This window comes from Balearica regulorum, chromosome 2, assembly GCF_011004875.1.
Source record: "Balearica regulorum gibbericeps isolate bBalReg1 chromosome 2, bBalReg1.pri, whole genome shotgun sequence".
Taxonomy (NCBI): domain Eukaryota; kingdom Metazoa; phylum Chordata; class Aves; order Gruiformes; family Gruidae; genus Balearica; species Balearica regulorum.
The window spans coordinates 97,569,185-97,595,153 of record NC_046185.1 but is presented as its reverse complement, the minus strand read 5'-3'; the positions used below and the strand labels follow the sequence as shown (position 1 = coordinate 97,595,153).

The 25,969-nt window shown below is 42.5% G+C and overlaps 1 protein-coding gene and 1 long non-coding RNA gene across 4 annotated transcripts in view; one reads left to right on the top strand and one right to left on the bottom strand.

The window, feature by feature from the left end:
* Positions 1-22,790, top strand: part of ADTRP (androgen dependent TFPI regulating protein) — a 35,201-nt gene extending 12,411 nt beyond the window's left edge. For both annotated transcript variants that reach the window (XM_010300572.2, XM_075745021.1), the window contains 3 exons: positions 11,046-11,161; positions 16,161-16,312; positions 22,657-22,790. In XM_010300572.2, coding sequence (XP_010298874.2) covers positions 11,046-11,161; positions 16,161-16,312; positions 22,657-22,700 — 312 coding nt within the window. In that variant the 3' untranslated portion in view covers positions 22,701-22,790. The remainder of the gene's footprint in view (positions 1-11,045; positions 11,162-16,160; positions 16,313-22,656) is intronic.
* Positions 861-24,994, bottom strand: LOC142600454 (uncharacterized). Of its 2 annotated transcripts, none has more exons than XR_012833943.1 (6): positions 24,877-24,994; positions 21,855-22,737; positions 20,653-21,314; positions 19,888-20,199; positions 18,630-18,741; positions 861-3,278 (listed from the first exon to the last, which is right to left on the bottom strand). It is a non-coding gene; the product is annotated as an uncharacterized LOC142600454 (long non-coding RNA). The 2 variants fall into 2 exon arrangements; XR_012833942.1 differs by lacking the exon at positions 24,877-24,994 and adding an exon at positions 24,390-24,421 and having other exon boundaries at positions 21,855-23,076.
* Between the last annotated feature and the right edge of the window lie 975 nt (positions 24,995-25,969).

Below are 25,969 nucleotides of genomic sequence, written 5' to 3'. Positions count from 1 at the left end.
TTTATGGCCCTGAGATTACAGACATTTCATGGCAGATTGAGGCAGCATCTCACTGGCGTTGGTGGAAAAAAGACATCAGTGTATCAGTAGTATACGTCAGTGCCATATCATTTGCAGTGGGAGTATTTTTTTTTCTTTAATCTCAGTCTATTTTAACGCTGTAAATAGGGAAAGCATATGTTATGTAACTGAAGAGTGAACCTAAAAAAAAGATCATGCAAAAACACTTCAGGAATACCAAGCTCCTTGAGTTTGCAGTGATGCTGCAGCACCTTTCTTGCAAAAATGAACTAGCCATTTATTTTTCTCACATTTACTGCTCTTACAGTAGGAAAGTGTCATTGCCCACCTGGTAGCCCAGAGCTATGCAGAGAGCATTACATTTTAGGCATGTTTTTGCACTCTGAGCTGAAACATTTTCTGTTTTGAAGAAAGAATAGCTAATGCAGAAAGGAATCTTGCTAATATTTGAAGGAGGCCAAATAGTCCAGACTACCTGGGCTTCTCTCTTTGCTTTTCTACTGAGTTTAACCCAAGGGCTGTGCCTCAGCAGCCTCCACTTCTATTTGTTTGAGATAATTGTGTTTTACCATCCCTATACAAAGCTTTGAGCTTCATGGATGAAAAAAACCAAACAAACTACTTATGTCTCAAGCACAACTATTGTATTTGAATAAGATTTTTGAAGTGGAAGATGGCTGAGACAAAAGATACACTGGCCAATTCATCATGTGAAATTGTTTATTTCTTTCCCAGTCATCTCTTTTCAAGCAACATCTGGATACTCTCCAGAAGGCGACTAACTGCTGGGGACAGCTTGGATTAAATCATACGCATCTATTATTCAACTTAATGGCAGTATAGGGGAATAGTACATTTTGAAGGGCCTGACAGAATTGAATGCTAAACAAAAAGGGGCAATGGTAGTCAGAAGTGATCAGTCAAAAACGTTTTAATCTATTACAAAAGAAAAGAAACACGTCAACATTGGCCAGATGCCTACAAAAATTGTAATGGTACAATTGCCTTTTTGTAAAGGAGGTTCATGATCTCGGTCTGTAAGGAACAGTTCTTCTAAAATGTAAATTTTCTTGTAAAAAGCACAATTTTCTTTATTTTCAGGTTGTGCTAAGTTTAGTTTAGCCATTTCTTTTCCCAATTTATTCTGTAGCCATGTTACCCTCTCACCTTGACAAAAATAATCATTTTAGCATCCTAGGCATTTTACTGACACACAGTTATGAACTGTGCATGTTCTGAAGATCATGTAAACTGAAGCAAGCCACCATACCCTGACAATGAGAATGGCAGCAAGACTCACCATGTCCCCTCTCATCTTGGAGCTTCTTGATAACTACAAGCTGCTTGTGTTATACCCACCTAGCTAAACCATTACCTCTCTAGTCTGGACACAACTACATCAACAGAAATGTTATTTTTTGATCAGCATGATTTACTTCCACCTGGAAAAGAAAACAAGTTATAAGAATACAAATTACTCTTACACTTATGCGAGGACATCTATGTGAAGGATTATATCTTCCTACAGCTATTTTAGGAAGCTGCTGCAACACTAACCAACCAAGGGGGTGCAAAATCAATGACTGGAGCAGAACCTGCTGGTCCAGGCCACTCTAACTGGACTCCTGCTCCACCTGTGTACACAAGAACCATCTCAGGTTCATCTTTGACCATCTCAAACGATTCTCCTTGCATTTGGTATTTAATACTTCATAATTCTTGCATAATTACACAAGAGAGAAACATTTAAATTTGTTTGTATTTCACAGTGTCTCAATTTTAAGCTGTTTGGCAGCTATGGACATTCATAGGCTTCCAATTATATTCAGCTTTTGGCAAAGAAGAAGAATGTGTGTGTGAGGGATATGGCACGTGAAATTAATCACCCCACACATTTAGGAGCAAAGATGCTTAGCTTTTCGCAGCACTACCTTTTTTTTTTTTTTTTTCAAGTTTCCATTTTTGTTGACATAAGCCCATTTCCTCAGGGAAAAAGTATGTGTTTCACAGACAAATGTTGTGGCAGGGAATCCTCCCGGGCTGCTGCTACCCCAGCGTGCACAGGTGCAGTCTCCGTAACCTACCCCATGAAGGAACAGCTGGAGACAAATATTCCACAGCGAAGGACGTGTCACTTCAGTCTCATGTCAGCTTCCAGCTGCAGTGCAACATCAATTTCTTAGACTAGGTATCTAATGTCAGGGAGAAATGCAATTAAAATTCTGGCATTGACACGGAGACAAAACATTTGCTAGTAAGCAATAGGATATTCAGCCAGGGCCTTATTTCCAAAAAATGCATGCGTGCTTGCAGGAAATGTTATCTCTGAAGCTCTTTTACCTTTGATCATACAATTGGTCTGAAGTTCCATCCATTTTTCACAATAACGCTCCCAAACTACCTATATGTCTCAGAAAAAACAAGCAAAAATAAAATGTTGCTTTTCAGATGAGCATGAACGGACCCGGGAAGAGCAGAAACAGAGAGCAGCTGACAGCTCAGAGAGGAGTGCTGCTGGAGTTAAACTGAGCAATAGCTTCCTGACTAATTTGTCACCACACCTGCTCAGTAACAGGACTCCTTGTGCCTCCCGCTCCATCCATAAAATAAATCTGTGGTTCCCTGAAAATGCACTGGTGGCTGAGAATATAAAAGACAGGTAGTAACTCTAAGAGGGAATTACTTATTTAACTAAATATGGCAATGTACTAGTTAAAGAAATAAAATGAACAATAATGCTTAAGCCCCTCCCACCCTGAAAAACAAAGAGAGGTTAAAAGAGGAAGAAAAATGTATAAGGACAGATTACAAAAGAAAATTTTAAAGGAGGCATTTGAATGAAGGCAGTATCATAGCAAAATGAATCATAAGAGGGAATTTGTTCCAAAATGAAGCCAAGAAAGGAGAGGGCATACAGAAATTCAGAAAATTACGAGGAGTGTAAAACTAAATAGAGGTTATGGTGACAGGAAACCTTTTAGTTTTATTATGCTTAGATAACACAGGCTATAATGGTTTAGGAAAGCATCCAACCCAAGGAAATTTCCATAGACAAGAAGAGATTTCCCAGCACAGAGCTGAATAACTGAATAAACACCTCAGGGGTCAACCAATGAACACCAGCTTCATGAGCCTCATAAGACAGCACCGAAGTGGATTTTTACTTTTTCTTTGCAGTCACGTACCGACGGAGAAGATACAAGCTTGAGTATCGGCCACGAGTGGTTGTCAGCACACGAGCTCTGCGGGGAATTTGTCTGAAAGGAGAAACACGGGCAGTTTTTCAAAAGCGCTTGATGGTGTCCAACTGTACCCAGTGGAGTTTAGTTTGGCCCACGGTAACTGTTTGTGAAAAATTCCCCGCTAAAGTCTCGCATGTTAATGGAAAGCAGACACGGAGGGTATGTAAATGCAGATGAATTAGCAACAAACAGCTATGGTCAACTGAGGCATCATTTTCTTCGCTCTGGAGTCAAACAGGGTCAGACCGAGTCAAACTGCGACGCACTCGTCAGGCGTACGAGTGATCTCAGAAACCCTGGGGAGGTTATTCATGGGCTTAAAGCTCAGCCTAGGCTGGAGCCCGCAGCTGAACACAAACTCTACCCAACCCTGTCTACTCAGCCCCAGGAAACTTGCTTTTACTTATATTCTCAACAGCAAAAGGAGGACATAACATTGAATAAATAGAAAAATTACTCGAAATATGGGAAGTAAAAATTCCATATGGTCTTACCAAACAGTGGAAATAATATCCAGAGAGGACTATTTATCTCAGTTTAAACTCATGAACCTGAAATGTATCCTGGGAAACATACAACACAGAGAGGGAAACAAAAAATAAAGCAGCAGCAGAATTTTATAATTTCATTCTTCTCCACAGGAGATGAGTTAACATGCCAATGTTTCAGATAAAGTTCAGCCTACATTTAAGAAACTTTCTTCCCCCTCCATTCAGATGCCAGAGTTTATAAGCAACAGAAAGAATTTTGCAATTTTATAACTAGTTCAGATTCACCTGAGTTTGTCAGGAAAAAAAGCAAAGAAACCAAACCCAAGTTAAAAATCGTAGTAAGTGCTAAAAAGAGCCAGAGAAGATTTTTAAATCAAACGTTTGGAATCACAATTCAGATTATAAGTGTGATTAGTTAACAAAATGTCTCTGATAGTTTTGAAAGTCCCATAACTTTTATCTTTCCACTGTACAAATAAATTTAAAAAAGGGCATTTAAAATACTTCTGTCCTTACAAAATTTGTAAGCTGAAAGCTTTCCTCCACAGAGTTTATTAGACAAGTAAATATATTAATATTTCAAAGAACATAAAAATAAGTACTAACAGGATCCCTGCCAAAAGGAAAAAAAAGCTCTCTGATTCAATTCGGTTCATTGATAGCCTGATCAGTACATACAGCTATTGTTTTAGCCCATTTTCCTTACCTTGGATTGAAATAGGGTTTCCTCCTCCCTCTGTGATAATTATTTTTGACAGTTTCACTGTTTATATGTGAAAATGAGAAACTGTTAATTGAAATAAAAAAATGAGTCACTGTTTCCAGCAATTTTTGCCAATGTTTTGATCAGTGTCAATCTGAGCTTAATTATTAAGTTTTCTTTAAACAAGAGGCAAACCTGTATATTTGAATTTGGCCCCATAGAAATACCGCACTCTTCAGACATACGTCAGTTTAAGGATATAAAGCTCAGCTAAACAGGGTTGAAAGTATATTTAATGACCATGCACTAGAGACCTATGGTAAAAATAACTCAAATGAGAAAATACATTTTTTTTTTTTTTTTTCCTGAGAAGGATATGAGGAGTCTTTAAAGCCTTTCAGCAGATATGATTAACCATGATGCATACAGTCTATCACTAACAATGCTGCCAAAGTCAATGTCTATCAGCTGTGAGAGGGAAATCATTTGGCAAGCCAACTGTGTGTCGTAGGCAAAGGGCAGGCTTTGCACCCCGTAGCCCACCACACATTCCTCTGGTGTCTGCTGTATAAATATGCATCTGCTCTTGTAAACATGCTCGGTTATTCCGTAGAAATTCCACCATTATTTTACCATTAACGGACAAACTGGGCATGGTAGAAATACATGAAGTCACTGGCAGATTCTGGGATGATAGGAGAAGTGCAAGGGAAAAATTTCCCATGTGTTTATTTGGCCTGGGGTGTATGTGTACATGAGAAAGAAGTGGGGGGAAGAAAAAAGAAGCTTTATAGCTACAAAGGAAAAAATGCTGAACCAAAAAAATTTCAGCCTGGGGGTGTATAAGGTAGCTGAGAGCTGTTGTAGAAATCTGTCTCAAGAAGCCATTTTCATGGCAAGTTTAAATGGCCCTACAAAAAGCATGTCTAGTTAATATATACAGAGATTCTCTCTAACTAGGAAAAGGCTAATAATCTTTTAATAAATAACATTGGATTAATATATAGCAAAATATTTTTTAGAAGATACAGTTATTCGTACAGAAGACACAGCACGCATTTTAAGTCATGTGCCAGTGTCATCACTGGACTTGAGAGGAAAGCAGCTTTCCTATGCCACAACAAATTTGGTTGTTTTTTTTTTTCTTGCTTTTAAATCTTTTCTTCTTTTTCTAAATCAGGATAGATCCAACAGTTTTAGGAACCTGTTCACAAAACACGAGGCAGATAGCCCCACTCCTGAATGCTTTCGTTGTTCTTGGAGGTGGAAACACTCTTCCAGGGAGTGGGAAGCTTGGCTTCAAGCCCCTGCAAGTCAGGCAGAGCAGACATTTAAACCTACCCCTTCCACTAAACTCTTGGTTCTTTCTAAAAACAGCCAAATTTTCAGCTTTGCCAGTGACTTTCAAGCTTCTTTTGATTTATGGTCCCCTGAGTATTTTCCCTAACTCCTCCATAACAGGAAGAGCCCACCAAAAAATGACTAGTTAAGCAAATCAGAGTTTTCTAAGTCAATGCAGAATAAAAAGAAGAGCTCCCAACTGCCTTTCAGAACCACTACCAGTTTCCTACTCATCCACAATATCAACGCATGTGTTAGAGTAGTGGTCCCCCCCTCACCACCCCCATCTTGTTGCTCCCTGTGACCGCATCATGCCATCCTCACGTTGTTAAAGTGCTGCTGCAGGGTGCCTCCAGCCATCATCCAGCACGGTGCTGCTCACTTCCGTGAGGCAAATGAGCAATTGTAAGTGAGATGCAAAGCTCTGCTTTTCTCTCCTCTTCCCCCTTTTCTGTAGGATCCATGTACCGTTAGGCGGCACAAAGATGTATGAACTGAGAAAGAGAAGTTGGCTAAGCGAGTGGAAACATTGGTGGTCTTAGTCATGATACCTTGCTTCCATCAGAAGAAGAGAGCCCCCATTTCTCCATGCTTTCATCCTCTGCTTCTGGACGCATACACTTGCACCAGCTCTGGAGTCTTCACGGCCCTTGGTAGCTGGTTCAGCTCGTTGAGTCAGAGGAAAATGGAGGCTGGGTCAGAGACGGCCAGAGAGTGCTTGGCAGAATCACTCAACTTCTTGCCTAGCTTCTCCTGTAAAGGGCTTGCCCAGCTCCCCTAGGTGCTCACTTCCCTACTTGCCCTTGCAACAGATTTCCCAGTATAAAGCTAAATCTCTCTTGAGGAAAACTGAGGCAATCGCCCTTGGTCCTACCCACAATAGACAGGGAGAACTCACCCATTACAGTCATTGTCGTATCAACCTCTCAAGCCTTTGAAACCTCTCTCATTTTCTTTTTCTCTGTAGATGCAACAACACATGATTTTCAGGGGCTGCCCAGTCCCTTGAGTTGAAGGACCATGAGTGTGGGAACAGTGACTTTCCGTTTGTGGACACTGCAATAGTAAGGGACCAGCTGTATCAGCTGAATGTTCACAAGTCCATGGGGCCTGATGGGATTCATCCCAGAGTACTGAAGGAGCTAGCGGATGTTATGGCAGGACCCCTCTCGATCATCTGCCAAAGGTCTTGGGAGTCCAGGGAGGTCCCTGCTGACAGAATGCTGGCCAATGTTATTCCAATTTACAAGAAGGGACTGAAGGAAGACCCGGGAAACTACAGAATGGTTAGTCTAACCTCAGTAGCTGGCAAAATTATGGAGAAGATCATACTGGGTAGTACTGAAAGGCCTTTAAAGAATAATGCAATCATCAGGCACAGTCAACATGAGTTCACAAAGGCAAAGTCCTGTTTAATTAATTTGATACCCTTCTATGATAAGGCCACCTGCCTAGTGGATGAAGGGAAGGCAGAGGATGTGTTTTTCTGGATTTTAGTAAAGTTTTTGATACTGTACCTCACAGCATCCTTCTGGACAAGTTGTCCAGCTGTGGGATGAACAGGTAGACAGCATGCTGTGTGAAGAACTGGCTGAAGGGCAGAGCTCAAAGGGTTGTAGTGAATGGGGCTGCATCTGGCTGGTCACTGGTCACCAGCGGTGTTCTTCAGAGCTCAGTTCTAGGGCCACATTATCAATGATGTGGATGCAGGAGTTGAATGCACTGTTAGCAAGTTTTCTGATGATACCAAACTGGGAGCTGCTGTTGACTCTCTCGAGGGACAAGAAGCCTTGCAGAGGGATCTAAATAGATGGGAGCATTGGGCAATCAGCAATAGCATGACATTGAACAAGAACAAATGCCAGATTCTGCACCTGGGATGGAGTGACACTGGACACAAGTATAAATTGGGAGAGGAGTGACTGGAGAGCAGCCCTGCAGAAAGGGGTGTGGGGGTGCTGATCAGCAGCAGCTCAGTATGAGCCAGCAGTGTGCCCTGGCAGCCAGGAGGGCAAACCCCGTCCTGGGGTGCATCAAACACAGCGTAACCAGCTGGTCAAAAGAGGTGATTGTCTCGCTGTATTCAGCCTTGGTGTGGCCTCACCTGGAGAACTGTGTGCAGTTCTGGGCCCCACCATTTAAGAAGGATGTGAAGGTCCTTAAATGTGCCAAAGGAGGGCAACAAAGCTGGTGACAGGGCTGGAAGGAGGAGTGGCTGAGGACTTTGGGCTTGTCTAGTTTGGAGAGAAGGAGGCTGAGGGGTGGCCTCGTTGCTCTCTCCAGCTTCCTGAGGAGGGGAAGTGCAGAGGGAGGTGCTGAGCTCTTCTCCCTGGGGTCCAGTGGCAGGATGCACGGAAATGGTTCAAAGCTGCACCAGGGGAGGTTCAGACTGGACGTGAGGAAACATTTCTTTACCGAGAAGATGGTCAAGCCCTGGAAGAGGCTTCCTAGAGAGGTGGTCAATGCCCCAAGCCTGTCAGTGTTTAAGAGGCATTTGGACAACACCCTCAATACCATGCTTTATCTTTTGGGAAGCCCTGAAGTGATCAGGCAGTTGGACTGGATGATTGCTGTAGGTCCCTTCCAACTGAAATAGTCTAGTCTGTTCTAAATTATTCCTGCCTTTGGACTGCTTTCCTGCTCATACTTTTGTGCTCTTTGTGCTGTCCTTTTCTGGACATACTTCAAATTATCTGCACCTTTCAAAATGGAGTGTCCTAAATCAGAGACAGACTGGCAGCCAAAACCTCATCTATTCAAGCAGAGCAGAATAGATACTTTCCATGTCTTTCCTATACACAATATTCCTGTTAATACCATCCCAGTGCGCCACACACTTTTTCTATTAAAGCAGCATCAGACTGCTGACTTGTATTTATTTAACACTCTGAGAACAAAAAGCCCCAAACTAAAGAAATAAGTATATACAATAACCCCCACCTAAAAACTGTTCACTTCAACAAAGAATTATTTCAGCAGGTCGCTCCTACTAAATCCCTCACAATCCCTCACCACAGCAATAATACAGCTTGAACAACCAGCTTATAGTTGTTAAAAGTGTTTAAATTAGTTGACTAGCAAGGACATTTCATGTATCCTAAAGGAATTTTGTAGCCCATTGGATGTCAGATGAAAACCAGGACCTATATCCACTTTGCATAATGGACAAATCCACTGTGAAAGGTTGAAACCTGATAGTGAGGACAAAGCACAAGTTTACTATCATTGCTGTCTTGCACAGGCATTTTGTTTTTATTCAAAGACAAACTATAGACCATCTATGGAAAAATAAACTTTTTTTTTTTTAAAGTATTCTAAAAGCAGCTTAACACAGATTTCTGACTAGAAAACATTTACATGGATTATATATGAAAACTGTGTGCACCGAACACTTTTTTCCTCATTAAATTAATCCAGGAATCACTTGTACTGATACAACTAGACCTCTGATATCAACCAAGCAGGCTGTAGAGCTGAAGAGTATCTCTGTGAAACAGAACAGAGAAAAATCTCAGTGCCAACGAGTGAGAGGAACTGGAACATCAAATAAATCTTTTCTATCTCCTTCTTCTGAAAAATGATAACTGAGATGGAAGGGTTATTTTGGTAGTAGAACAGCCAGGTATGAATAGCAACTCCTGGGGGTGCGCTGGGGGGGTGGGGGGGCTGAATGAGGACATGTAGCTTCCAGTGAGCTGTCACTTGGCAGCGGCAGACAAAAATGGATGTCTGCCTCTTAAACAACCAGGTAGAGAATGTTTTAATGCATGTTGGATGTAGTTCAATGTGCATTTAAAGAATTTAACATGTCTTTGGGGCAGCTCATACTATAAATACGTGTCAGTAAAACTTTGATGCGTACTGCCGTACCAGATACTCAGAACAGCTTCTGACAAAATGTGTGCATTGAAGGTACCAGAACCAATTCCTTTGGGCAAGAGGAAGCTTTACACCATACACCCAGCAGGTTGTGCCTTTAGGGGCGAAAAAAAAATCATGAAGTTTAGTGGGTTTTTTTCTTTCTTATTTTTTCTTTTTTTTTCTTCTTTTTTTTTAAGTCAGTCTACCTTTCTCCCTCTTTCCCCCTTCCCCCTTTACCTGTGAGTCTATTTGCTTAATTGTTAGGCATTTAACCAACTTGTCAGCTGCAGTTGTTGCTATGGTTTTCTCCCGCTGCACCTCATTGACTGCTTTTGCTGTGTTGTTCCCCAGCATTGTTTAGGCTTTCTGTCCTAGGTATTGCAACTTAAAACTACCGTTTGCTTGCACAGGGAATATTAGAAAAGTCCTAGTGAGGAAATTTCACCCCAACAAATTATTTTCTGAAGTTGCCACAAATCAGCCAGCAAGATAAGGCTTTGGCACCCCAAGAGCCCTGCATTGTGAGCCCAGGAGGAGTTCTGCCATGCTCCCAACCTCCCCGCGGGTGCACAGGTGATGAGAATCCCTCCTGGAGGCACCTCCCCACCACAAAACAGTCGGTGCCACCAAGCTGCCTGCCCTGTGCTGAAAATCCTTCATGTCCAGACAGTTGTCATCATAAAAGCCCTTGAAACTGAAGCTGTTTCAATTCAAACTCTTGGACCAAAAAAAAAAAAAAAAAGAAAAAAGAAAAAAAAAAAGCTACTCCAGCAAGCTAACTCTAAGCTTAAGCTTATTTGAAGTTCCTTCATCATCCTGAATCGCAGCTAACTGAGGTCCCCTGTATGTTTACCACCATGTTTTCCAGTTTACAAAGAGAAGCACAACACACTACATTTGTACTGGAGTAAATAACAATATATAAAATACAATAATAACCTGAAGAAAACATGAAGACAATTCAGCAGTTGCTTAAAGAGTTCAAAGAGGAGACTTTTGTCATCCTCAAACACATATAACAATAGAATTCAATATCTTTTGTACTCTAACGAGAATTACCAAAAAATTTATTGCATTATAAAAAGGAAAAGGAAAGCTCACCTGTTATAAAGCAATGCAGATCATTTGAATGGTGGCCTCCATTCCAGTACTTTTTACAGCATGCTAACAAGAAAATTTCTGTTCTCATTACTGCAGGGGTACTCTGTCACTATTAAAAAAAAAAAAGAAAAAAAAAAGTATATGCATTTGTATACAATTACATTCCGTATTTATTGTTAAATAAGCCTTTGCTCATGGGTGGGCAGGCTCTTGAGCTTTGTGATCAGCAACGACCAAAGGCAAAGCACTGTGACCGGTCAGTGACAGGCTCTCTTTTCTCCGCAGCACACGGCTGTGTTGCCATTTGCTGTCCTGGAAATCCTTGCCACGCCGCACCGTTACCCAGCGAAAAAGAAGGGATTGATCCTATTAGGATTTGTCGCTTTTCTGTATATCAGTTGGTAAGAATTACATATTTTAAAACATTTTCTTAAAGTGATCTACTTCATAAAACAAGGTCAAACTCCATACTTAGATTAAGGTCTCTCCCAGGCACGTGGGAGACAGCAGTCTGTTCTGGGGAGAAGTTATTTAAACTTCAGCTGAGACCCATGAAAACTATTTCCAGACAGAGGCAGAGTAGATTTCTTCAAACACGATACAGCTCCTGAGACCACACATGGTATCTCTTGCTCTTCTAGGGCCTCTTATAGAGAGGCAAATAAATTGCCATAAACTCTGGAGTACTTTGAGTTATTTCTGCTGGGCTAGAGTTCTCCTTTCATTTCTACCAGTACCATCAAGTTTACCTCTGTTTGCTGTCTTGCTCACTGCAAAACCACCAAACCTCAAAGGTCTGAGGGTCACAGGAGCAAAACAGGAGTAAAACTCAGTTTGGTATTTGGCAGGGACACATGACTGGGGTTAGAAACTTGAGACAGAAAATGATACTCAGAGCCAGGTGCAAACTGACGGGTAGCAAGGAGGCATCTGCCCCACTACCACCTCCCACTCCACCAGTGGACACCGCCTTCGTGTCCAGCAATGTGCCACAGTTGATCTCCAGTCAGTTGGAGGGTGATCCTAAGAGAATGAATTGTACCTCACCCAGGCCCCCCCCCCTCCTCCCATAGCCCTCCACCCGCCTCCTGTGGGTGTTACGCACCCCTGGAGCTGGCTTTGCATCCGCTCCTGCTCATCGCATCCCAGCTGCCGTGCTGGGGTCTGGAGACGCTGCCCACTCCATCTTAGCTATGGGCAGCTGCCAACACTTCAGACCACTTTGAGGATGCCTTATGTTGAGACTTAGCTTGGGAGCAGGTCCATATACATTCAGGGTATGCTGTGATTATCAGACACTTTCCAGAGCTCAAGAAACACCTGGGCCCTGGGGTGGAGGGTACAGAACAACTGGTCAGTGGACTCGTCCTCATGCAAAGCTTTCTGAGAAGTAACTGGGACTGTGAAGGAACCCATCCTTCCCATTCCTACCCACCAGTTCTCACTATCAGCTAGAGCTGACAGTGTCAGCCCACTGAACGAAAATCTGGAGTAGAAAATAAACTGCACAGATGAAACGCTGTTGTGACTTGAAAAGCCATCAGAGTGGCTGTGGAAGCAATGGACTTCACTGCTACATTATGTAACTAAGTTACGAACCATTTATCCTAATCCAGCCCAGAGCCTAATAGGATTACAATGACGGCTTCCTAAATTCGTTTTCTATGTTCTGGTTCACCCAGTTGCTTAACACCAGCTTTGTTTTGCTTGTCTTCTGACAGCATTTGGTTTTTACTGCCTTTGAGACCAGATGGCTTTCTGGGTGACTACGGCAGTCACATGTGCCATGCTTTCCCCTAAAGCCCCTGTCACCTGAGCAATTTCACCCCACAGGAGACACAGCTCATGCCAGGGCCTCGATCTCCATCAAAGGATGAGGATCACCACATTCGAGGCCTCACGATATCTTCTTTACATTGATGTTGCATGGTGCCACCAGGGTCCTGAGTGGAAGGTGGTCCCTTAGAGCACTTGTCCCGTGTCCCAGGGCCCTGATAACTGGATAAATGATATTAGGATTTCATTACTGTTTCTTTCTCTCCTCCTGAGGCAGCAAGGCACCTCCTGTCTGTTTTCTTTTTGCCTCCTTGTCTTGGTTCCCTGCAACCACAGACAACAGCTTTCAACTAACAGAAAAATTTTTTAGCCCGTGCACTGACATTTTAACGCGTGCATGCATTTTACCGTCGGTGCTGCAACCTGGTGATTTAGTACCCCCATTTGGGCACCTTACGTTTCACAAGCAACACAAAGTCCTTCATAAAAGCCTGTCCTTGAACTGCCACTGCCATCACCATGCTTCCCGTTCCCCGGTGTCGATGGGCTGAGAACTGACTGGTCCCTGCAAGGCAGCGAGAAACCGAGTGGCCGGCGACGCCTTGCACGAGGGTCCTGCCTCTGAGCGGGGCTTCCTACAGCTTTGGACACCCATCGTGTTGAAAAAGGAAAGGTGGCTTTCAGTTGCAGGACACCAGGGCTACGAGAACCCTTAGGCTTGTTAGTTCTTGCAAGGATGGATCTTGCATCTCCTGGTTGCGTTAAGTAATGCCTTACTCCTGGAGTCATCACACTGAAAACAGTGTAGAATATATAAATTTTAGAATTGGCATTTTAAACTTTAAATATTGAAAAGGAAATAACAGTAGAATGCTCTTTCCCATTTCAGTGGTAATAGATCAGTGTAAAAGAAATCTTAATCTTCATAATTTTGCATGTGTTTTGGAGAAAAGTTCAAACTACCTTTGCAAGGGAATATAAATCATTATAGGTTGCACTCTGTATACAAAACTAAAATACAAAAAAACCGCAAACCAAATTAAATCTAGAGACTGATGGCTTTCTTGTAACATGTCCATGTTCCACCTCTGTTAGGAATCAAAATATTTTTCTTTCACTGCATGTTAATTTTCAGTTCACAACCTTTTAATTTTGAACTAACCACAGTCTTAGGAAGCTCATATGTGGCCAATATGTTCTTTCCTCCTTTCTGGATCTTCCCATTTAATAATTCCCGAGATATACCTTTTTTTCCCTTCAGTGAATGCGGTGGTCCCATTAACATTAATGGACAGATAATGAGAGGACGGGATAAATCCCCCAGTTGCATCCAGCTGTACTATGACAGCACATCACTGGTATCTCTTTGCTGTTCTCTATTCTATAGCAGTTTGGCAACTTTGGCTCTTACCTCAAACTATCCTCCCCATAATTCTGGACATTGTCTGCTTCTGACTCACTCACTGATATCCAAGGTAAAATCTTGGTAAAAATTGAAGTCTAATGAAATGAAATCTTCAGAATAATAAGCCCCTGCATCCTGCATGTATATTTAGCAGGTGATTACCCATGATAAATGAGCAATATGCATTTGCAAGTTGTGGGATACATTTTATGAAATCCCTAGGGGGAAAATAAAAATTTAAAAAAAACCAAAAAAACAAAACAAAAAAACAACCAAAAACCCCCCAAAACCTAAAACCAAAAACTGTCAACTGTTCTGTGATCAAATTAAGCAAGCTCAGGAATCTGGAAGTATGCCCCAAGATAAAAAAAACTGGCAACACACAGCTCCCACCAAGTCAGAAAGCTGAAAGCACTTTAGCGCTTCTGCATAGTCATTTGTTTAGGTTCAAAAATATGGGCTGAAGTGCTTCACATCAGGCACGTCAGCTGGCCAAATTGGATCAAGATAGTCTAGTTCCTCATTGTATAAAATACAGACAGTTGTCCTCTGTTTTACTGTTCCAGACACATAAAAAAAATAGTAGCCGTACGCAGTGAAGAATGCTTGCTGACACTTGCATAGGCTCCTGTTAGCACCCAGCCTTCAGGATTTCTCCTCAGCTTCTCTGTGGCCCTTTGTGCAGGCTTTTTAAATTTTTGTCATTTTAAACTACTACAGCTGTTTTACGGCTAAGTAATTGTTTGATGAAAGAACCTATCTTAAATCATGAAAATGAGTCTCTACATTTAACGTTCCTGTGCTCAGCCCCAACACCTCCACTACCAACGCCCCCATTTGGCCAATCTACCCCTTAGGCGGGGATTAATGAATGCCTCTTCACAGGCACGGTAAACCCTCTCCTTTTTTCATGCCCTACCCCTTTCTGCTCTAATTAGAGAAATGAAAAATAATCTTTTCTGATTTTTTTTCTTTTTTTTTTTTTTTTTTTTCTTAGCACTCTCCCATTCCTCAGCTTCATGACACAATCTCAGGCTGGTGGGGCAGACTGTTTGTCACTTCTCTTTGAGGCTCAGTGCAAGGTGGCAGGCTGGGTGCCTTCAGAGAGAGCAAGATTGCATTCCCATGTTAACACTTGTGGTGGAAAGTATGGCAAACCCCTCAGATGCATTCTTTTTTAATGAAGAATTAAAACTTTTAGGACTCCTTGGACCCAAAGGTTCTTTTTAGGGAAGTGCTGCCCATCCATGGCACATCCTCATAACAATCACTGGAAACCTGACCTATTTTTTTAATATTCTTTATGTAGTTAATGAAAATATATATAATTTTATCCATAAATATGGTTTTTCCCCCCCTACATTTAATATATAAAGACCATTTTTATATTAAGTCCAGGTATTTGCTACCAGCCACTCTTACTAGCTGTAAACAATGAAAATAATACCAGTGAACTGATAGCCACTACAAGACATTTCTGAGAGAAGAAAAAGGCAGAAAGAGAGGGCTTAAGTAGGAGAAAAGAAGCCCTATAAAGCTGACATAATCATCATCATCATCTGCCTTTCTCTTCTTTCCCGTTCCCAAACACTGCTTTGCAAATGGTTCTGGAACAAAGGAGCAAAGCAGCTACACCACTGTTTCCTACCTACCTGCTCCTCCTCTCCTCCCTCTTGTAGGCCAAGAGAAAAAGTGATGGAGAATTCCCCTTGCCCTCTTGCCTCCTGAAAACTTCTTTCTACTCCAAAAATAGTGGTCGACAGCAGCAGGACAGGGACGGTGGGGACCAGCACTTTCTGTCCCCGCAGAACCTGAAGAACTGGATAGGGGCTGAAAAAAATCTCTTGTAACTAAAGAGCAAACGCATATGTGAGAGCTTATTTGAATAAGCTTCACTGAGTATAGCCAAGTGCACATCCCTATTTCTGAGCATTTTAATATTTTACTGTTATTCTACTGCGGTTGATAACCAATGCCACCAGCAATCCAGCAGAACATTGCGTGCATTTCAACCTGTGCTGAAAACCATCTAATTTAGCAGCAGCTCAAGTGTGCTTCACAGCAAATAGCCCAAATGCCGAGGAGATGTGTCAACAGCTGAGCTAATTTCCTCTGTATCAAGATTGTTTTGATAACTTGGCCCTTCAGGAGTTAGAAATCATGAAGTGGTTCTTCTAATTGAACGGTCCTAACCGAAGGTCATTTCTCTCCTTGCCTAGGGTCCTGTGGATTTATTCTGTAACGGGAGAGTGGGTGTATCCTCTCTTCGCTTTGTTCAGCCCAGCTGGGCTAGTAGCCTTTTTTGCCGGTAGCCTTGCCATCATCGTCTCTTTCTACAACTTCGGGGAGTTCCTCAACCGTATGATATGGGGTCAGTCTAAGTTTTGTTTTTCACTTCTATCCATATGAGACAAAAAAGTTTATCTAAAATGAATTATTGTGATTGCCTAGGCAGGCAGGGAGGAGGGGGCCCTTGTACACTGGTGGGTGGAGGGTGGCATTTGGGTGTCTGATAGAGATTGCCAGGTCCTAAGTGGTTACTAATAAACAGAGAACAAATCAGAGCAAGAATCCCAGCCCTACCAGATAAAAGGCTGGGCCAGGTTTCCCTAATGTGTCTTGAGAAAGCACCTCTCACCAGCATAACAACTGGATTTTGAAATCCTTCTCAAGCAAGGGTCCAGAGAAGCCAAATCTCTCTGGCTAAAACTCTTACATCTGCATCACGTGGTGTTTGTCCGACTAGGGGAGGGTACTAGTCACTGAAAATGTATAGGAAGGCATTAGTGTTTCCAAGTGAAAGCATCGCAGCAGCTCCATCGGTGGAACACCACTTCAGAAAGTTTTACAAACTGTTGAGAACATCTCCCTTCTGCTTCAGTAGTGGTATAATCAATAGTGATTTAAAGAAAATGAAAGGCAGCTTCCTTGGACAAATGGGCAGTTAGGAAAAAAAAAATAGTTTAGGAGGACACATTCAACAGGTAGAAGAACGAACGAACTGATGAAGCAGCTTTGAGGGTTTGGCATGGGATATTATTGTAATTGTTATTATTATTTTCCCTTCTGGTTTCCTCTCTCTTTCATTCAAGATTAAGTTTTTGAGGATGAAAGTGTTTCTGTCAGGAAAACGTGTGTATTTTATTTAGGACAAATGTGTGAACATTTGCAATTTCTTAAGCTAGCTTTCTGATGAAAGAGAAAATGCTGCAAAAACACCTCTGAAAATAAATAAGACAACCTCCCTCTGTTCTCAGGGAACATTTGATGCCTGATCCATTTTGTGAAGTCTCACATGCCTGTCAAGCCAAAGTAGAGTGTCTGTAGCTAGTCTCTCACCATCCGTACTCAGCTACCTAAAAGCAGCAGACAGGCTTTCAAATGTGCTGAATAACCAACTTCACCACTTGATACCTCTGCAAATAAGATGCTTGCTCTACATGTCCATGTTTGGAAATTTTGGCTGAATTCTATTCTTGCATAAACACGGTACAAGATGAGGACTGCTGGTAAATGAAAACAGATCTGCAGCCTTTTATGCGCTAGCTCTGGTTTAAGAGGCATCATGTAAATAGTTAACTATTACTAATCAAAGACTGCATCATCACTACAAGACAGTATATAGGTCTTTATATGAGATCTGATATCTGATTCATCTAGGTATCATATTTTTTCATCACTGAGTATGTATTGGTAATTTCATACCTAGAGTATGCCTGATGCATATGTTGGAGATAATCAGAATTACAATAATTTGATTTCCAAGTTGTTAATTGATAGGACAAAAGGTCTTGCCAAGCAAAGATCAAATTAACTGCAAAAATCAGACGCATTTTGAACAGCTGACTAAATACACTCATTTAAAGAGATGTTAATTCAAGTGATTTCTAAGAAACTGGGGCAAGCACCCAACTTTGTTTTCTGTGCACGAAGAAAGGCTGAAAAGCACCCCCAGTTGTGATGGCATGAATGTAACTTCAAAGAATATATATAAACACGGCATACACGATATCCTCCAATGATGTCTGGTATCCTCTTGCAATCCATGGAGGCCCCCTGTGTGCGGTGGGTCTGCCTCTCCATGGACACTTGATGTTTTTCGAAGGAGCCACAAAATCACGGCATTAACAATTACACGGTGTTTTCACCCACATACAGGACACTCCCCCTGCGTTGCAAGTTCCCCATATTTGTGCAAACCCTTCTTACTTCACGTGCATCCTCAGCTTTTCACCTCCAGGACTGGCAGCGTTCCCTGGGTTTGCTGTACACCGATAAAAGCAGCTGTGCGCTGCACCCCAACAGCTGGCCGCTCTGCGGTATCTGAGGCTGCGGTTCGATAATACGGGGGCTTTGGCAGCAATAACTTCTCAATAAGCTCCTGCCCACCTCCCCCACTTTTTCCTATTCACCGCACACGCGTTTCTTGCAAGCAGGGGTTATTTTCAACTAGGATCATTTTCCCCAATCCATTTCCCAGCTGCGTCCACCCAAGAGAAGGGCAGGACTTCCTTAAGCTGGTATTGATAATAAGATCCCAATAAGCATTGAAACACAGCCAGAGGGAAGCTATTCCAAATTACAGTGTGCCAGAGTCTTAATATGTTCCTGACCGAGACAAATCTTTGGCTCTGCATTGCCAGAGTAAAAACAGCTGCAAACCGAATGAAGCCGCAATTCCAACATACCTTTCTTCTCACAGCAAAAATGGCTCCATGTACTTTTTTTTTTTTTTTCATCCTACCCTTTCCTGTCTCACCTTCTCATCACAATAAGGGAGATGATGCAGTTAAAATAACCCTGCAGGAAAAAAAAAACCCCACATACAAGGCAAAACAATCTGTGGTGGTAGAGGACAGACTTCTTCATCTCTCTGTACCCTCCACCCTTCCTACCTCCTCCCTCCTCCAAAAGAAAGGGTACACGGAAGGGCACTTCTGCCCTCTCTTTTGCTTCCTTCTCAATCCCCCAAAGGCACGGTTTGAGTTACAGAGTAATGCAATTGTTCTCTAGGTTCCTGTAGGCACACCTGGAAGCACCTTCTCCGATAACAGCTCTAGCCACCGAGCAATTAGACCTGAGGCTGGTGGCATCTGCCAAGGCAGAGCCCTGCCTGGGCTGCTGCGACCAGGCATCGCCCCAAAGGGAAAGGATCCGGGGCAGCTGCTACTTTTTCTTCCCTTCCCAACTTGAAGGAAGGAAGCTTGCTGAATTTGTGCCCAGATAAGTTGTGTTTATCCGAAGGTGCAAGAAGTGATTTAACAAATGGCTCCACGAGGGTGGCAAGCCTGGTTTCCTTCTGGGCTTACATCCCGTGGCAGGCTGTAGGCTGCAAATGAAGCTTGTCCCACAGCTCACCATGCTTCATATGGGCTCTCTTCCGTGTTCCTTTATACCTTCAGGCCACTATCACTTTTTCTAAAACTGGCTATGTAAAAACTTACTCTTTTTCACCCTTAAAGGTGCATTTAGCTTCAAATTATTCCAAAGTCCATGGATGGCAGCTTTCAGCTCTGAGCAAGTAATTTTTAAAGCTACATCCTGTGCTTGACCAAAAAGATGCAGTATCATTTCTGAGAGCTGGATAACCCAAGCTGTCAAATAATATAACCTTGTTTTTCCTTTTCAGAACAACCAAAAGATGCCAGACCCTAAATCTGTTTTACTATTTATAGACAAACTGTTTCATACAGTATTGGAGGTTTTAAAAATGTATTATCTCTCATGTGCCTCTCCCTCCCCTTGCACAGTTGGATTGGTGGTAACTAAGGCAACCCAGCTGCACAGCCTGAGAGGCACAGAAAATAGTACCAGTAATGACTTTTGTTTGTTTGTTTGTTTTAAATCCCAGAGTTTCTAGAGTACTAGACAATGTTGAGCAATACAGAAACTCCAAAGAGGATAATTGGAAACAATGGGCTGATTCTTTTACTGACATAAATTTACCTCAGCCAAGAATTTGGCTGCAGGGTCCGAGCACCAAAGATGAACCGTGTGATAGCTTCTCCCGTTCCCAATGGGTAGAAAACATCATGCAGGCAACTGATCTCACATTACTTTGACCAAACTGGAATCCTTAAAAAATAAAAGGCAAGCAGTTTTCCCTCGGGTTCTGCTTCTGGTGAGACAACCAGATCCTCAGGAGAATTTCAGATCAAAGTTCTCCACATCAGAGAGAGCAACATTTCAGCTGAGGTCTCTTCTCTGGCACCAGCATTTGAAGATGCAGCAGATTCATTTGTCTTCCATCTAGCAGACCTGAAAAAAAAAAAAAAAGCCCCAAACAACATTCAGCAGCTGCTTCATTTCAATACTTTGAAATGCAGGTGGGAGCTATAGCTAGCAGCAGCTACCTGCTCCACCAGTGATTGAAACGCCTGCTGAGGGACACTGGGCAAACCACTCGCGAGATTTTACAGCCACAAAGCCTCTGCCAAGTCGAGAGAAATGCTCGCTGACCCCCCCGCCCCGCTGGTGGTGGGACTGTCCTTTGGGAGAGACACGGGGCAGAAAGGGAGGCTGGCTGTCAGCAGCAGCTCCAACAGACCCATGCCTGGACGCTCACTGCGCTCCAGAAGTGAAAGCTTTGGCCAGCAGCTGGCTGAGGAACACCGGGGGAACAAAGCCAGCAGTAAAGATATTGTCAAGCAAGGAATACGGCAATACAGCAAGAATAAGAACCACTGCTGTCAGGAAAAAGAGGAAACTTACGGTGGCGTAACTTCCTTGTGCCCAGGGCATGGATGGATGTGCCCCTCCAGATCTTCTACAAGCTCTTGAGTACCTTGCAAAGACATTGCTAAAACATATTCGCCTACAGCTGAGCTAAAGTTAGAAGGCAATCTTCTTTAACATTTTTCTTCTTTTTTTATTAAGTACTTTCACATGAAATGCATTTTACAGAAGCATATAGCATGTCTTAGGAACCGATTGTTTTCCCTGGGTTTTATCTTTGCATTTACGTGCTTGCGAAACCAAGCTCCCTTAATGCCCTGTACGCAGCGACTGGGACACCCAGCCTATGTGCCAGCGCGTGAATCTGTGCGGTACGAAGCAATACTGTAATATGATTGCATTCTCGATGCTCTCATCCTCCTGAGCAGCTGTTGAGACTGCAGAAACCAGAGTGGGACATGAAGGGATGCAAAGGGCATCTGTGCGGGGTACAAAGTCATTCTGCCACCGTACTGGTACAGGCTTATGCACAGCCATTTTTGTACGAGTGTTAAACTGCTCATGTTCTGCAGGTAATTGTGGATCCAGACACGGGTTCCACCCTTGGTTATTACAGCCCTCTTGCTTCTTCAGTGTCCGGGAGGGATACTTGAACTGAGCCTCCTTTCTAGAAGATATCTTCATTTGTTCTATCATGCCTTTAAGAACAAAGAATAAGAGTCCAGGTTATATCTATTTCTTTCAGTGAACGAATAATGTTTATATCTACAATTTCACTATGTTGCTAGTGACAAATGGAACTCAAATTTAAGAGGATTTACAGCCCAGAGTTTGCAAAGTAGATACAAATATTTACTTCCGTCTCATCCATTCATCCTAGTTGTGCCACAAACCTGTGATGGCGTATTTATATCCTTCATATTTGTCACTCCCCCCAAGCTGCAGATTACCCCTCAGGAACAAGAGTCTAGCTATTTAAAGGAAACCTGCACCATCTGTTGCACGCCCTACTCTTGCTGACGAGTTTATCTGATGATCCACTGGAGGGAGACAGGATCAGAAGCTCTGGCAACCCAGGGCTTACGATTTCATCACTGGAGGCCAGACATTAACAGGTGCTTGCTAATATGCTGTCCCTGACCTAATAGGCTAATTTTTTAATTTTATTTTTATTTTTTGTGTGGAATTTTTTCTTCCCCACCTTTAAAATATTTATTTGATCAGCACAAAATACTTACAAGATCATTTGGAAAGGAAGAAACACCAGGATTTTGTTCCACATCAGGTCAATTGCCAAATGCTATGCAGGCTGGAGATAAATAAAATGCAACAATTAGTGTTTCAGAGCCTCTGAGGTCTATGGACAAGCGAAGCACCTTTAAAAGAGGTTCCCTGTGAGTAAATGATCATCAACAGGGAAGGAGAGAGGCTGATACAGTGCTTTAGAAAAGGGTAGCCAAATATATTTGGTTATTGCCACACTTGGTGTCCAACGGTAGCACATCTGGTCTGTAGCTGGTACTTCAGAAAGCTGTGGGTCTTTGGTAGGTCCTCTGCCATCCTGGCCAGACACATGAGGTTGCTCCAGGTATCTTAGCTGCAGGATTAACCATCTGCTGCCTTTTCAGACGAGCTTTATTTTTAAAGCTTTGCACATATTTTTCCACCAAGCTAGGCTTGTTTGACAGCAGATACTTCCCCCCCCCCCCCCCCGCCACTAGCAAAGCACCATTATTTTCAAGGGATGTGGACCGCGGTAGATTTCAAATCATTCCTCAGCAGTGGAGTAATCCCTTACTTGCTAGGGACATCCCAGGCTCATTCAACTTCTGCAGCACTTTGGCATCAGCAGCTGCTCCAAGCCACGCACTCGTAGCTTACTCCCACACCCAGATGGGTTCGGTTCCCCAGGGATGTTGGGAGGCTGGAGCCAGGTTCACATCCTCCTCCTGACAGCGTGCTTGATCTGTGAGAGGACTTCTCTGTCGTGCCTTTTTTTTTTTTACCCCCAATAATCTCTTCTCCTCTGCCTCTGAACAGGAGATTCGATAGTAGTACTGGACTACAGGCGGAAAGGCAAGTGAATCCTCCTCCTCTGGCCAAACAATCTCTCCATGAATGCTGAAGCCACGAAGTAGAGGAAAATAAATGCAGCTGTGATAAATCCTTTCTCCAATGCATTGCAGCTTCTGGTGAAGCCATTATGTCATCAGGCATACGGAAAACTGGTAGAAAATATGAAATGTTTGCCTCCTACATGATAACTCTGCAACTGCTATGAGTAAGAAAATTGTGTTCATCTGTTTACACAGATTTCTCATCTCTTGCACAATGTACGTGAGGATGTGTCCACGGTTAAAACTCGTCACTGGTAAATGAACTCCCTCATGAGCTTGGCACCACTCTGTAAAAGACCTGTGAATGCAAGCCAGCTCTTGTTTGGTTTGCCCTTCATCAAGTCTGGAAAAAATTAAGAGGAGGGATAATTTTAACAGTGCTGTGACTTCCAAGCTAGATAGATAACAAATTGGGCTAACAAGGACTGTAATTAGGAATGTCTGCTCAGAAAGTTCAGCATGAAGCCAAGTTCTTCTAATGAGAAGCATTCTGGAATATTAATATGCAAAATATCTCCCCTCCATTTTAACAGGAATCCTGAACGCGACACTTTCTTCCTTTTTCTTGGTTTCAGTTAATCTTGCAGCGAAAGTAACCTAATTATACTGACTGCATGATTGCTTTGACAGAAAGCATGTTAATTTAAAGCACTGTTTAACATAAAGCTGCCTGCCATATAATTACACTCCATTCACATGTTTACTAATCTTGCTCAATATAGTTGATTTCTGTTATTAGCCTCAACATCTTGTTAACATCTCAAACACTGGAGATCTGCTTTGCAAACTCCAATAAACAGGCAAAACCGACAGTAGCGCAAGCGTTCCTTAATGGTCAACGTGAAAAAGAAGGATCTCTGTTATTAGCGTTGCGTTTAAATGAGGATTTGAAACTAGCTGCAGCACTTAAATGCCTGACTCCATCTTCATTGCCAAAACCCCTAGCTTAGAGCTACTGCGCACGCAGTTCACCAGGGTGTTATTTTCATCTTTTGAATGCTGCTGGAGCTTAGTGAAAACGAAACGCATTGTAAGCTGCCTGTGAGCAATAAAAAAAATAAAAATAAAAAAACCCGTGTATACATAAGGTTGTTCTCACATGCTAAGCACCTGATAAAATTCTAGTCTAGGAAGTTAACATACCAGGGCTAGACTGTAAACTAAGTTAACTCAATGAAAGACATGCGCACATTCAATGATTCCCAGCTTATCTAGATAATTTGCTCCAGCTAACTTTGCAAGGGGAATGTAAGCAATTACATACGCGTGCGCACACACACACACACGCCTCCTTTCCTGTTGAAGTTAAGAAGAACATGGAAAGAATTCAGCTGAAAGATGCTGGTCAAAGGAAATATTTCAGAGAGGCGGACAGAAAAAAAAAAAAACCAAACCAACCAACCAACCTCAAAGGGAACTACAAAGAGGAGAAAGTTCAGGAGACTCCCTGGACAGGTTTGCTAGGTATTTTTCTCTCTGTCTTTTTTTAAATTTTATTATTATTTTATTTTGTACTGGTAGTTCAGTGCAAAGAGCTTAAATGTCAGAAACTCAGAACAAAGCCTGGGCCCTGAGACGGAAGGGCTGTTCTTTCCGCGTCCAGCCGGGGAGCTGGTGGCAGATCTCGCCCCTGGCTCCCGCTCGCGCCAGGATTACCTGCGGGATCCGGCACGGTGACTGTCCTGCTGGGCTACAGGGCATCGAGGATAATTGCGGATGGGGTGGTTGTTTTTTTTTTTTCTTTTTAAGGCACTTTTCTCTGCTACGTCCTGCACAGAGAGGCTGGATGTGAGTCATGCGCTTTGGGAAAGGGATCAGGAACGCCTGTTCCCAAACATGACTGCTGGGATCTTGGGTTTGCTTTGCTCCTGTGAGCCTGAAGCCCTGTAAGGAAGAGAGCTTACATCGTTGATCACAAAACGACATTTTCCCTGTGATTTCTAAAAAGGCTGTACTGAGGTACACTGCGTAAGGATCCGTCCTTTACAACATTTACACTAGATTTCTCTTTCCACCCTGTTTCTCTCTCATTTTATTTCGAGTTAAGTATGCAAAGTCAGTCAGAACTGTTTATTTATAGCTGTAGATTTTCATGGGTGTATAAATTAGATGTTATTACTGAATGAGATGCCCGCCCACTCACCCAGTGCAGCTGCACAGGAATCCTTTCATGCTGCTCGATGGTACGCACAGTCTCAATCGGGAGGAAAATGACACGCTCCCAGTCACACTGAGGGACCGCTGCTTAAACCCTCAGGCGAAAAAAAAAAAACAATAATTAATTTTTTCCACAGTACAATGTGCAGTATGACAACCACAATTACCTAATACTATTTAGACCTGCCACTTTTGTTTGGTGGAGAGAAAAATTAAGGTTTAAATTCACCAGAGAAAAAAAAATAATCCCAAACTAGAACCTAGCCCTGGACTTTCTTTTTACAAGATTAAGTGATTTTTTTTTTCCTCTGGAAGGGAGTAAGGGGGATGTGGACAGTCAGGGGAAGTAAAAGTTGTTATTTGAGACAGAGCACCATCAGAAAATAAGGACCTATCCCATACACACACAGAGCAAGCTATTTCCAGCAGAAACAGCTGGAAAGCAACATCCACCACGATCAGGAGCTCTCATCTTAGCTCACACCTTTGTAACAGTTTACTCCCACAAAAAAAGCATAGGCAAGTGCTAATTTATTCCCTCCCCAATTTCCCACACAGATTTCTTGGTTTGGGTCTCTGCCAGAGCTTCAGGGTCACAATTTGACCTCAAAAACATAACTTAGGATTGTTCCAAGCCTTCGGTGGAACTACTGAAGATTTACTTTCATGGATATGGGGCTGGGGATCTGGCATACCAAAAATATGCATTTACATTCTACCAAAGCATCTAAAATAGTTGCCCAGGGAGGCTGAAATTCAATTTGAGACCTTGTATTCACTTGGCAGAGCACATAATTAAATATTTTGTGCCACAAAATTAACCAGAGAGTCTCAGGGGTATTGGTAAGAGGAGGCTTTAGAATCAACCATGAGAGCCAAACTAAGACCCATTTCCCAGGCAAGTTATTCAGTAAATATTGGAAGAAAATCATTGTGTTCATATATGGGTTCATAATAATTTTTGTTAATATGTAACCTGACTGATTATCTGGTTACCTCAGAGGAAGAGGCTGTTGGCTATGTAGATTCATAGGAATAACCCCAATATCAAGTTCTGCTTTGAACTAAAGTTACTGCTT